This window comes from Spermophilus citellus (genome assembly GCF_964194105.1).
Source record: "Spermophilus citellus genome assembly, chromosome: X".
NCBI classification, from domain to species: Eukaryota; Metazoa; Chordata; class Mammalia; order Rodentia; family Sciuridae; genus Spermophilus; species Spermophilus citellus.
The window spans coordinates 103,700,517-103,715,171 of NC_138190.1; the positions used below are offsets into that span (position 1 = coordinate 103,700,517).

A 14,655-nucleotide genomic window follows, 5' to 3' on the forward strand; every position below is an offset into this window, starting at 1 on the left:
AGAACATCTTTTATTGTGTCCCATAGATTCCGATATGTTGTGTCTGTGTTTTCATTTATTTCTAAGAATTTTTTAATTACCTCCTTGATGTCTTCTGTAACCCATTGATCATTCAGTAATATATTGTTCATTCTCCAAGTGATGCAGGATTTTTCCTTCCTTCTTTTATCGTTGATTTCCATTTTCATTCCATTATGATCAGATAGGATGCATGGTATTATCTCTACTCCTTTATAATTTCTAAGAGTTTCCCTGTGACATAATATATGGTCTATTTTTGAGAAAGATCCATGTGCTGCTGAGAAAAAAGTGTAACCACTTGATGTTGGGTGCTATAATCTATATATGTCAATTAAGTCTAGGTTATTAATTGTATTATTGAGTTCTATAGTTTCTTTATTCAACTTTTGTTTGGAAGATCTTTCCAGTGGTGAGAGGTATGTTGGAGTCTCCCATAATTATTGTCTTGTGGTCTATTTGACTTTTGAACTTGAGAAGAGTTTGTTTGATGAACATAGCTGCATCATTGTTTGGGGCATATATATTAATGATTGTTATGAATTGTTGGTGTATGGTTCCCTTGAGCAGTATGTAGTGTCCTTCTTTATCCCTTTTGATTAACTTTGGCTTGACGTCTATTTTATTTGATATGAGTATGGACACTCCTGCTTGCTTCTGAGGTCCATATGAGTGATTTGATTTTTCCCAACCTTTCATGTTCAGTCTATGTATGTCTGTTCTTATCAGATGCATCTATTGCATGCAGCATATTGTTGGATCTTTTTTTATCCATTCTACTAGCCTGTGTCTCTTGATTGGTGAGTTGAAGCCATTAACATTTAGGGTTACTATTGAGATATGGTTTGTACTTCCAGCCATATTTGTTTATTTTTTGTTACTTACCATGATTTGTTTTTCCACTTTGAATAGTTTTTCCTTTACTGTACTCCCTCCCACTGTTGGTTTTCATTGCTATTTTTCATTTCCTCTTCATATAATGTTTTGCCAAGGATGTTTTGAAGCACTGGTTTTCTAGCTGCAAATTCTTTTAACTTTTGTTTATCGTGGAAGTTTTTAATTTCATCTTCCATCCTGAAGCTTAATTTCACTGGATACACGATTCTTGGTTGGAACCCATTTTCTTTCAGTGTTTGAAATATGTTGTTCCAGGATCTCCAAGCTTTCAGAGTCTGTGTTGAAAGATCAGCCGTTAACCTGATTGGTTTACCCCTAAATGTAATCTGTTTCCTTTCTCTTGTAGCTTTTAAAATTCTCTCCTTATTCTTTATGTTGGGCATCTTCATTATAATGTGTCTTGGTGTGGATCTGTGATTTTGCACATTTGGCATCCTGTAGGCTTCTAGGATTTGGAATTCTGATTCATTCTTCAAGTCTGGGAGGTTTTCTCGTATTATTTCATTGAACAGATTGCTTATTCCTTTGGTTTGGACCTCTATACCTTCCTGTATCCCAGTGACTCTTAAGTTTGGTCTCTTTATGTTATCCCATATTTCTTGGATGTTCTGCTCATGGTTTCTTAACAGTTTTGCTGAGCTGTCTATGTTCTTTTCAAGTTGAAATACTTTGTCTTCATTGTCTGATGTTCTATCTTCTAAGTGTTCTACTCTGCTGGTAATACTCTCATTTGAGTTTTTAATTTGGTTTATTGCTTCCTGCATTCCCAGGATTTTTTTAATAACCTCTATCTCCCTGTATAGTTGATCTTTTGCTTCTTGGATTTGTTTATGTAATTCATTGTTAAAGTTTTCTTTCATTGTCTGAATTTGCTCTCTAATATCTTCCTTGAGACTCCAGATCATCTGAAGCATGTATATCCTGAACTCTTTATCTGACATTCCATCTGCTGCAGATATTACCTCTTTTAAAAGTTGAGTTGACCTGCATTGCTTGTGGTCCTTTCTTTCCTTGTCTTTTCATACTGCTCACGTTTCTTTCCAGCTTTGTGAAACTATTGTGTTATTGATTTTCCCCCTATATATTTATATTGCTCTTGTATAATTCCAAAGTCTTTCTTTTGTGGAGAAAGACAATGTTAACAGTTCCCAATATCAATAGTACATCATCTAAGCACACGTTTTCCTTATTACTACATTTATAGCTAGACTCTATGTCTACAAATGTTGGTTTCAAATATCATTTTAAAATATAGTCATTAGTTTCATGAAAGGCATACTATTTCTGGTATCATGAGGAAAACTGAATTTCAGGTGTAGGATGTTATGTTTAGGGGGAAAGGAGTGAGGGTATGGGGTTAATCTAACTTAGTAACTTTGGAGAGCTCTGACCAATAGATGAGTAATTTATGGAAGAATGTCTAGATTCAAACTCCTATCTGTATTTATAATATTACCCTACTTATAAATAGTAAAATATAGGGGGTTGCAAGTGGGATAGAGGGAGTAAGAAGGAGAAAAACAAATAACAAGGAAAGAAGGAGAAAAAACGAAAGCAGACAAAAGAAAATAAGAGAAAAAAGAAAAGAAATAAAAAGGGGGGAGGGAGATGGGGCATATGCAATACCTCTCTCAGAATTCTGTTTTCTTTTCTTCCAGTAGGTGGCCTTGTCTATTCCTAGCTTGAGTCTCTGGGTTCAGGGTGGTGGTGGTAGCCAGTGTGAGAAAACTTGAGCTTCCACCTGTGGCCTCTCTACTCTTATTCTCTGAGATGTAAACCAGGTGCCTGATCCGCTGCAGAACCGAGCTGGTAGCCACGCCCACTGGTTGATGAGTTTTAAGGGTTGATGTGATTTTCCAAGATGAATTCCATCTGTTTTTCTCGTAAGGTGTTTGATGGGGGGGGGGTATTGGGGAGACCTTATGTTTGTCCAGAGCTAGGTCTGGTGACCGCGTGGGTGGGCGGCTGGGCCCCTCCTCCAGTTGGAGTGGTCTGTCTACTGTGCAGGCGGGGGGCTGGGCCCCCTCTCTGGGTCACGTGGTCTGCTTACTGCACAGGCGGGCGGCTAGGCCCTCATGTATGTTTTAAATCCTGAGGCTTGCCTCTGACTCCCTTGCCCACGAATACAAAATTGATGAAAATTTTCCCTTAGAAATTTCTGTGGAAGACAAGGTATGAATCACACTCTAAAATAGCTAACATTAAACCTTTGGAATCATAACTGATTTTTTTTTCAAAAATTTACAAATTATTTTCCTGTGCACATTAATAACTATTCTTCAGATGTTATCTTTAGTTATCTGCGTTTCTTTCTTCATATTGCCCACATTGGCATGGATAACCTCAAGTTAGTTTGTCTCTTTTTTTGTGGGGGGAGGATTCTGGGGACTGAACTCAGGGCAGTCAGCCACTAAGCCACATCCCTAGCCCTATTTTGTATTTTATTTAGAGACAGGGTCTCACTCAGTTACTTAGCGCCTTTACACTCCTGCCTCAGTCTCCAGAGCTGGTGGGATTACAGGCATGTGTCACCGCTCTTAACTAATGTTAGCATCAAGTTCTGAGGACCCCTGTGACTACTAGTTGGAAACATTGACTCTAAACCACTGACCAGGTTATTGGCTTGATTAAGTTACTTGTTCGGTTTATGTTTTACAATTGTTAGGTGATTTACCCTGTTTGTTTTCATGGATGTTGGCAGAATTAAATATGATAATAGATATGAAGATAGTTGACTTTTTTTAAATTTTTTTTTGTCAATGGACTTTATTTTGTTTATTTATATGCAGTGCTGAGAATTGAATCTCGTGCCTCACTCATGCTAGGCAAGCACTCTACCATTGAGCCACAATCCAAGCCCACAGTTGACTTTTTATATTTGTGGATTTAACATCTATGAATTCAACCAACCATGGATCAAAAATAATAGGAAGTAAAATAATTATATTTGTATCTATCACATACAGATTTTTGTTGTCATTATTCACTACACAATGTAACATAACAATTTACATAGTATTTATATTTTATTAGGTAGTATGATGAATATATTGATGATTTAAAGTATATGGGAGGATATACATAGTTTATTCACAAATTCAATGCCATTTTCTATAAAAGACTTGAGCATCTGGAGATTTATGTGTCCATGGGAATGGGTGGTCCTAATGCAAATCTTCCCTGGATATTGAGGGAGAACTCTACTTTAAAATATTATAAATGAAAGTAATTGCAAGTTGTTTCCACAATATCACTGGGATTACCCTTTGCTTACTTTAAGTCTTAATGTATTCCTTGTCCTCTCAGGTTATGTAGGGGAAAAAAAATACAATCCCCATTCTTGCACACTTGTCAGTCTACCTCCTCAAACTTACATAGCTCTAATTGTACCTAATGAAAGAAAAGTACCATTTTGGGGGGTCTTAGTTGCGGGAAACATTTTAAATAGAACTGGCCAGGGGCATTTTTCAAAATAAAATCTAAATAATGCAAGATTTTTAATGGGAACTGTGCCAGAGCTGGATTACATGACTAATAAAAATCAACCTGAGTCTCAGACTGTCAGGCAGTCTTGATCATACTTTTACTAGGTCAGCAATAGTGACAGCAGGACTCAAACTAGGCTTTGTCTTTGAATTCTAGAATCTTGGTCATCTTCAACAACTTCATATTAGAGCTTGTTCAAGGGTTAACAAGCAATTTGTTGTCTACTATTCATATGCCAGTAGAGTGGGAGTAAATATATGGAGAGCCCCAGCCTAAGGTTGCTCATGGAAGGGTAAGGGTTAGAGAACACAGAAACATTTCCCCCTTTAACCCCTTATCACCATCTCAAGTTAATGCAAGTGAGGCTGGCATGACCTGCATCATTTGTACTTTGAAAGAGTTGGACAATGACACATAAGAGAGTCTCCTGTCTTGTGCCTGAAAACATGTCTGGGGATCTGGGCTTTATAGTAGAAGACACTGGTCTAAGATGTTTCCAGAAGATAAATGGAACTTTATTAACCTTTTGACTTCCAACGTCCTGGCCTTGTAGTACTTGCTGTACCTGAGGGTTTCTTCCTGCTTTAGCTGCTCTTTCTTGATTCACTTATTTTGTTGCCTAAGTCAGTGTAATATTTTTATGCATTCAGAGCAGCAGAATCCTCTGGTATTAGCTACCTTGCCAACTGACCTATTTGGTACTTTTCCTGTCAAGTAGCATTCCTAACCCAGTGGCCTTTCTTAACATAGTACTGCAAGTGTTGTTATTTTTTAAAATATATTGGTGATTGTTCATGGTTATTATAACATATAAATCAAAATTATTATTTATTAGCAATATACATAGCAATGCTAGCAATACCAACAATTCCAATTATGGCTTCAGTTTATTGAATACCTACTATATGCCAGTACTATATTATTTATTTTCCACATATTATTTTAATATGTGGTTATACATTATAATAATTCCAGTTAAGAATATGCATCTATTTTTGCTCATAGTTAGAAATTCCATTTCTAATGGAGTCATGGTAAAGAACTTTTCAGTTTCCAGGTGAGGAAACAGAGTTAAATAACTTGTCTGAGGTCACAGAGCTAGTTAAACCCAATGTGTCTTAGTTGAAAGCTTAATTCTGAGTTAAGAAACCACTATGTGGGCTGGGGTTATAGCTCAGTGGTAGAGCTCTTACCTAGCATGTGTGAAGTACTGGGTTCAATCCTTAGCACTACATAAAATGTAAATAAATGAATAAAATAACGGTATTGTGTCAATCTACAACTAAAAAACATTTTAAAAAGAAAGCACAATATTAGAATTATCCTTTACTTTAGTCAACCTTATTTTCTTCCAAAGGGATAAATGCATTTTATGGTGAGCTTCTTTCTGAACTTTGGACATTCTACCTATTCTTTCTATTATTGAGACCTCGGGTGAACAGTTCTCTTTCCATGGGGGTATAGTATAAGAAGAGGAATATATTTAACAAATAAATCTCTTCATCTGCATGGATAAATGCCATGGAGCAGATATGTTTAAAGTTTGTAACATCAAAAAGTGTTCAGAATACTTTGGATATCCAGCAGAAACATTTCTTTTCTTTCTGTGTTAATACCTTTTAAACCATGTGAACATTTACCTTCCCTCTACCCACTGCCACTGCTCTAGTCCTCTTTGTCTCCCAGATATAGCCAATATACTCCATTCTTTGCCAATATGCAGATGTACAAAACTTGACTATTTTTTCCATTAATGGTAATTCAAGAATACCTGAAAACTATCTAGGTCATAGATCTAGGAATTTGATATTCAGATAGTCATATAACTGAATCTGAATTAGGATGTTTGAACCATATGGCGTTGATGCCAAAGTAGAGCAGAGATAACATATCTGTTAAACAAATACCACTTGGTGCTTACTCATTTAAGTAACAAACATCTACTGAGCATCTATTAGTTAATCATTTATATTACAGAGATAGAGTCATAAACAAGAGCAACAAATTATTTGTCCTAATTAACTTACATTTATGAAATAAACAAATGTTAGAAGAGCAGAGAGAAGAGCAGAGAGAAGGCCTATGGTTTGTATAACGTGTTCAAGAAACAGAGAAAATGCCATTGTGACTTTTCCTTAATGAATGAAGAAAAGAGTGCAGTGTTGAACCAGATCATGTATTGCTTTGTTGGAAACAAGAGAGTTTGGAATTATTTACGACAAAACTATTGAAATCATAGTCAAAAAGAATTAAATTGATTAAACCCCGCTTTATTCTCTCCTGACATTTTATCATAATAGTGCCTTTAACTTCATAGCATTTAAAGAGGTTTTCCAAAACTTGACAAGAGTATGTGAATTTCTTTCATTTGATCCTAGTGGCATAACTCATGTTGTTTGGGTTCTACATTAGGAAGAGAGAAAAGCAATATCCTACAATCTACATAGTGTATTGGGTTGCATCTGAACATCTGAATTAGAGTGCTTTCACAGCATTCTTCTCACATGACATAGTCAGGGGTGCTTGCTAATTAACTTCACTAGAAACAAGTAGGAGTCATTTTGATTATGTTAGTTTATAAGCCCAATGCACACAGCTGTCTGTCCTCCTGTGTTTTGAGATATGTGAATTTCAATGAGTGAGTAATAAATAGTATGCATAGCACCAGTCATTTGGGGCCATCTTCAAGTTAGCAGTTGGCATGCTAATTCCATCTGTTATAGGATTATTATTACTTGTTGGTAGAAACACTTGGTTTTTGTATAGCTGCCCTTGGCACTTTGTATTTTTGGCAGCAAGTATCCTTTATGTTTAGAACAGATACACTCCTGAAAAGTCCTCCATAAAGTAAAATTCAACACTCCTACCAAAATTTACAGTTGGCCTTCTCAGTCTTATCAGGTTGCTTCTGATCCCTTCCCCACACATTTCAATTTTCTTCTGTGTGGTTGACATCCTCTGGGTAGGAAAAATTCATGGAGTATACATACATAAATGAAGGTATACAATTTTGTTTATTTATTTGTAGTTAAATAAATTGGTCAAACATGTTTACTGAGCTCATATTACTGAGAAGGTACTAACCAAGTTATAAGAAAGTAGAATTTTAATTTCATAAATACTCTCCCATAATGAGTTAGTCAATTTCTAAAGTGGCCTAATGTTAAAATTGAATATTGATATTCTTTTATAATGGTATGTACTGTTGGATTAATTCAAATTTACTCTACTTGTTCTTTATGGGAGCCCCAAATTTGATCCTTGGTACGTCTCAGTAAGCACCTTAAAAAGGTATATAAGTTAACATGTGACCTCTGTGTGTTGATCTGGTTTTCTATATATATATATATCTTATAAAAGGAAATGTTGGCTGAGAAACCAATGGTAAAATTCAACAAGCTCTTGAATAACTTCTAAAGGACTAGCCATGGAGGAAGAGCAGAGGTGACTCTAGCTGTATTTATAGAAATTTTCTCACTAGTTTTCACTTAGATTGTCAGTGTAGCACCATTTACTATTGGAAAAAAAGTCTGACTTTGTTTCAGTTCTGTAGATGGCTATAACTCCCCTGTATAGCTCTATAGCTACTTCATGGCTGGCAATGTCCACATTAGCATCTTATTTCATATCACTGTGTCGGTTGAAGTAGAAAATTGCTGTGTGTTGTTTTAATGTCATTTCTGATTTTGGGGCAAGCCTTAAATGGAAAAGTCAATACTCTTGAAATATAGAGTACAAACAAATATGTAAACACCCAATAAAACTATTTTGTTATTTTTCTGTTCCTACAGAAACTCAACATATTGTATGAAGGTGTCAATGTCCTTGACTGTAGCAGAGAATGAATCAGGCCTGTGCTACAATAGCAGAATCCGCTATTTAGAAAAATCTGAAGTCACTAAAAGAAAGGAGATCTCCTGTCCAGACATGGATGACTTTAAGAAGTCTGATCAGGAGCCCGATGTTGTCTGGTACAAGGTAATTCAGCATGGTGTCAAATTCATTTTTTATCTCAGTCTGTGGCAGGCTTTGGGGATATGAAAAGTTTTTGGTATTAAATATTTTACTGAGCATAATCAATGGATTGACAACCAAGTAACTGAGACATTTGTCTCCTATATACCACTGATTTTCATGCATTTCCATCAGCAGGTATCAAAAGCAGTCCCACTTCCTCCAACAACTAAAAATAAACAAAATCTCCCTTTAGCACAACTCATAAGACCAAATGGGAAGAAATGTGAAGCTTTAAATAATACATGAAAGAATTATTTGGGGACATATAAATATTATTTACTATTAGTAATTGAAAGCCCCATCATTACAAGTAGTACTTGAAAAGATTAGGTGTTATGATCATCTACAATGTAAAAGCCACTGTAGTAAAAACAGAGGAGAGAAATGGGTCCAATGCAGCATCCGTGGACACTTATAAGGTCTAGTAACTGGAAATAAACTACACTCAGTGAAAATTGAATTGAAGATAGTTGAATGAAATATTTATTTACAGTGATATGGGCAGAGTTGAGGGAACCAACTCTGGGAGGCTATTAAATTCACCCCACTAGCCTACACTGGTAAGGGGAAGGATCAATGTCACTGGAACCTAGAAAGAATAGAGAAGGCCTATCAAGATTTGTAGCCTTAGAGGAACATGTGAAGGTGGAAGAGGGAGGGAGGGAGCAGGATAAAGACCTTAATCTTTCTTAACTCCTACTCTCTGGTTTTCTGCTAATTGCCTCACCAGTTTGAACTCAAAGAGAAATCAGAAGCAAAGATGGTAGATACAGTCAATAATCTTCAGCTTTTCTATGCATAGAGTAGGACAGACAAGGACAGAGAGTGGATCCAGTAGACAAGGAGAGAGCAACCATATGAGTCCATATATGATATTCTGCCCTGTGGTCCTGTAGCAGGACTGAGCAGTCCATGCTGGTTCCGAGCCACAGAGGTTGACAGTATTTTTGTATGACAGCTGGAGGTGACCAAGAAGAATTTATGTGCAGATGCTACATGCATTGTTGGACCCTAACAACACATAAAGAGCTATAGTAGGTTGTTTCTCTAGGATTCCACTGACTCTCAGTTTGCAGGGAAACCTAAACCCTAACTCCCACAGCTGTTGGGTGATTTTACATTTGGAAGCCTCTACATGTTCATACATGATGGAATTTACCAATAAGCCACAAGAGCATGTTCTTCACTTTGACATATTCCTTTTATTTTTTTCTTAATGAAGACAATCTTGTGGCATATTAAAAAAGGTCATTATATTTATTATACATAGACTTATAATTTAGGGTGATCCTTTTTGGGGAGGGGGACACTGGGATTGAACCCAGGGATGCTAAACCACTGAGCCACATCCCTAGCACTTTTTATTTTTTATTTTGAATCAGCATCTCATTAAGTTGTTGAGTACCTTGCTAATTTGCTGACACTGATCTTGAATTCTCAATCCTCTTGCCTCAGCTTCCTGTGCCCCTGGGATTATAAGTGTGTGCCATCATGCCTGGCTAGTGTGATCCTTCATGTGATCCTTTCCCTCCTTCATATTTATTAAGCACTATTATGTGGCATTCAATGAGCTAAGATTGGTTTATGCATCATCTTATTTCAATCTCAATGCAATTCTGTATGGAGAATACCATTGTATGCATTTAATAGAGAAAATAATCGGAGCTTAGATGTAAAGTTACATGGCAAACAAAACTTGATTTTTATTCAAGGCAGTGTGGCTCCAGAGTCCATTTTATTAATTACTACTCTTTTCTGTAATGAACCAGCCTTGATCATTGGCACTTCTGTAAAATTTAGTGCTGGTGCTAAGGATCAGGCAAAAAGAGAGTAAGATGGTTTTATTTCAATTTTATAGGTGAGGAAGGGAATTTGACCTCCCCAAGATATACCAGAAAGAGGTAAATTCCAGGTCATCAGCCTCCTTACATATGAATTCATTCTTCTATCTCATCTCTGTATCTTTCTGCTAAATTATTTCTTCCCTTTTCCTCACATCTCTAGATATCACTGTTATCATTACATACCAAAGCAATTTATTCCTTGGGAAATGCTACCACCCAATTTTTCAAATAGAGCAACAATGGAGAAGGAAAAGGCATTTCCAGAATAATAATGTTTAAAATTTGCTTTTATTATTAAATTTCTTTTAAACTGATATATAAAAACATAAAAATTGTACAAATTAATGGGGCAAGATGTGATGTTTTGATACTCATATACATCATGTATATGTAATGTGTGAATCAGGTTAAATGTATCTATGTCCTTAAACATTTATCATTTAATAATGATGAGAAAATTAAAAAAATCCTCTCTTCTACTTATTTTGTTTTGCTGTTTTGTTTTTGGTTTTATCAGTGCTGGGGACTGAACCCAGGGCCTTCTGCTTGTTAGGTAAGAACTCCACCACTGAGTTATACTCTCAGTCCCTTCTCCTGGTTATTTTGAAATGTATAAGACCTTATTGTTTACTATAATCATACTACTATGCAATAATACTACATCAGAACTTCTTGCTCCTATCTAATTATAACTTGGTACACATTGATTAACATTACCTCTTTCATCATGCCTGTTTACCTTGCCCAAGTTCTAGTAGCCACATTTCTATCTTTTATTAGGAGATCAAGCTCAAGGCCACTCTCAGTGATTTAGCTACACCCTATCTCAAAATTATGAATGAATGAATGAATGAATGAATGAATGAATGAATAAATGGACTGGGGTTGCAGCTCAGTGGTAAAACACCCCTGGGTACAATCCCTAGTTCCCTGCCCCTCCCCCAAAAAAGATTAACATTTTAGATTCCACATATGAGTGAGACCTTTTATACTTTTCTCTCAGTGCCTGGCTTATTTCAATTCACATAGTAATTTCTAGTTCCATCCTTCTTGTCACAACTGACAGGATTTTATTCCTTTTATGGCTGGATAATTTTCCATTGTGTATATGTGCTACATTTTCTTTATCTGTTCATCAGTTGATAGATCCTTCTTTTTTTCTCCTAGTTCGTGGCTACTGTGATTAGTGTTGCAAGGAACAGAGGGATAGAGATGTCCCTTCAACATACTGTTTCATTTCCTTTGAATATTCCAGAAGTGGGATTGCTGGATCATATGATAGTTTTAGTTTTAACTTTTGAGGAAACTTCAAACTGTTTTTCATAATGGCTGTACTAATTGACATTCAAACCTGTAGTGTATAAAGATTCTTTTCTTCATACCATGACCAAGACTTGGTGTTTTTACTTTTCTGATATTGAACATTCTTATTAGAGTGAGATGATATACCATTGTGTTTTTGATACGCATTTTCCTGATTATTAAAGATACTGAGCAGTTTTCCAAATATGTGATTGCCATTTTTTCATTGGTTGTTCAAAACATTACAAAGCTCTTGACATATCATATTTCATAAATTAGATTCAAGTGGGTTATGAACTCCCATTTTTACCCCAAATAGAGATTGCAGAATCACATCGGTTACACATCCACATTTTTACATGATGCCATATTAGTGACTGCTGCATTCTGCTACCTTTCCTATCCTCTACTATCCCCGCTACCCTCCCCTCCCATCTTCTCTCTCTACCCCATCTACTGTAATTAATTTCTCTCCATGATTTTTTCCCATTCCCCTCACAACCTCTTATATGTAATTTTGTATAACAATGAGGGTCTCCTTCCATTTCCATGCAATTTCCCTTTTCTCTCCCTTTCCCTCCGACCACTCGTCCCTATTTAATGTTAATCTTTTCCTCCTGCTCTTCCTCCCTGCTCTGTTCCTAGTTGCTCTCATTATATCAAAGAAGATATTTGGCATTTGTTTTTCAGGGATTGGCTAGCTTCACTTAGCATAATCTGCTGTAATGCCATCCATTTCCCTGCAAATGCCATGATTTTGTCATTTTTTAGTGCTGCGTAATACTCCATTGTGTATAAATGCCACATGTTTTTTATCCCTTCATCTATTGAAGGGCATCTGGGTTTGTTCCACAGTCTAGCTATTGTGAATTGTGCTGCTATGAACATTGATGTAGCAGTATCCCTATAGTACTCTCTTTTAAGGTCTTTAGGGAATAGTCCGAGAAGGGGAATAGCTGGGTCAAATGGTGGTTCCATTCCCAGCTTTCCCAGGAAACTCCATACTGCTTTCCAAATTGGCCGCACCAATTTGCAGTCCCACCAGCAATGTACAAGAGTACCCTTTTCCCCACATCCTCGCAAGCACTTGTTGTTGTTTGACTTCATAATGGCTGCCAATCTTACTGGAGTGAGATGGTATCTTAGGGTGGTTTTGATTTGCATTTCTCTGACTGCTAGAGATGGTGAGCATTTTTTCATGTACTTGTTGATTGATTGTATGTCCTCCTCTGAGAAGTGTCTGTTCAGGTCTTTGGCCCATTTGTTGATTGGATTATTTGTTTTCTTGTTGTTTAATTTTTTGAGTTCTTTGTATACTCTGGATATTAGGGCTCTATCTGAAGTGTGAGGAGTAAAAATTTGTTCCCAGGATGTAGGTTCCCTGTTTACCTCTCTTATTGTTTATCTTGCTGAGAAAAAACTTTTTAGTTTAAGTAAGTCCCATTTGTTGATTCTAGTTATTAACTCTTGTGCTATGGGCATCCTATTAAGGAATTTGGAGCCCGACCCAACAATATGTAGATCGGAGCCAACTTTTTCTTCTATAAGGTACAGAGTCTCTGATTTGATATCAAACTCTTTGATCCATTTTGAGTTAACTTTTGTGCATGGCGAGAGAAAGGGATTCAGTTTCATTTTGTTGCATATGGATTTCCAGTTTTCCCAGCACCATTTGTTCAAGATACTGTTCTTCCTCCATTGCATGCTTTCAGCCCCTTTATCAAATATAAGAAAGTTTTAATTTTGTGGATTGGTCTCTGTGTCCTCTATTCTGTAGCATTGGTCTACCTGCCTGTTTTGGTACCAGTACCATGCTGTTTTTGTTACTATTGCTCTGTAGTATAGTTCGAAATCTGGTATCGCTATACCGCCTGATTCACACTTCCTGCTTAGAATTGCTTTTGGTATTCTGGGTCATTTGTTTTTCCATATGAATTTCATAATTGCTTTATCTATTTCTACAAGAAATGCCCTTGGCATTTTGATTGGCATCGCATTAAACCTTTAGAGAACTTTGGGTAATGTCGCCATTTTGATGATGTTAGTTCTTCCTATCCATGAACAGGGTATATTTTTCCAACTTCGAAGGTCTTTTTCTATTTCTCTCTTTAGGGTTCTGTAGTTTTCATTGTATAAATCTTTAACCTCTTTTGTTAGGTTGATTCCCAAGTATTTTTTTTTTTTTTTAGGATATTGTGAATGAGATGGTTGTCCTCATTTCCATTTCAGAAGATTTGTCGCTGATATACAGGACTGCCTTTGATTTATGTGTGTTGATTTTATATCTTGCCACTTTGCTGAATTCATTTATTAACTCTAGTAGTTTCTTTGTAGACCCTTTTGGTCTGTTAGATATAGTATCATATCACACGCAGAGAGTGACAATTTAAGTTCTTCTTTTCCTGTTTTTATGCCTTTAATTTCTTTTGTCTGTCTAATTGTTCTGGCTAGTATTTCAAGAACTAAATTGAATAGAAGTGGTGAGAGACGGCATCCCTGTGTGTTCCAGATTTTAGAGGGAATGCCTTCAGTTTTTCTCCATTCAGAATGATGCTAGCCTGAGGCTTAGCATATATAGCTTTTACGATGTTGAGGTACGTTCCTGTTATCCCTAGTTTGTCTAGTGTTTTGAACATAAAGGGATGTTGTACTTTGTCAAATGCTTTTTCTGCATCTATCGAGATGATCATGTGATTCTTATCGTTAAGTCTATTGATGTGGTGAATAACATTTATTGATTTCCGTATATTGAACCAGCATTGCATTCCAGGGATGAATCCTACTTGTTCATGGTGCACAAATTTTTTGATATGGTTTTGTATTCGATTCGCCAGGATTTTATTGAGGATTTTTGCATCTAAGTTCATTAGAGATATTGGTCTGTAGTTTTCTTTCTTTGAAGTGTCTTTGTCTGGTTTCGGGATCAGGGTGATGTTGGCCTCATAGAATGAATTTGGAAGAACTCCTTATATTTCTATTTCTTGAAATAACTTGAAAAACATTGGTATTAATTCTTCTTTGAAGGTTTTGTAAAACTCTGCTGTATACCCATCTGGTCCAGGGCTTTTCTTTGTTGGTAGTCTTTTGATGG

General features: G+C 36.3%; 1 protein-coding gene across 1 annotated transcript in view; it reads left to right on the forward strand.

Annotated features, from left to right (window-relative positions):
- Positions 1-14,655, forward strand: part of IL1RAPL2 (interleukin 1 receptor accessory protein like 2) — a gene marked incomplete at both ends in the record, with an annotated part of 1,059,270 nt that overhangs the window by 554,646 nt on the left and 489,969 nt on the right. The window contains one exon of the mRNA XM_081278297.1: positions 8,193-8,379. Coding sequence (XP_081134423.1) covers positions 8,193-8,379 — 187 coding nt within the window. The remainder of the gene's footprint in view (positions 1-8,192; positions 8,380-14,655) is intronic.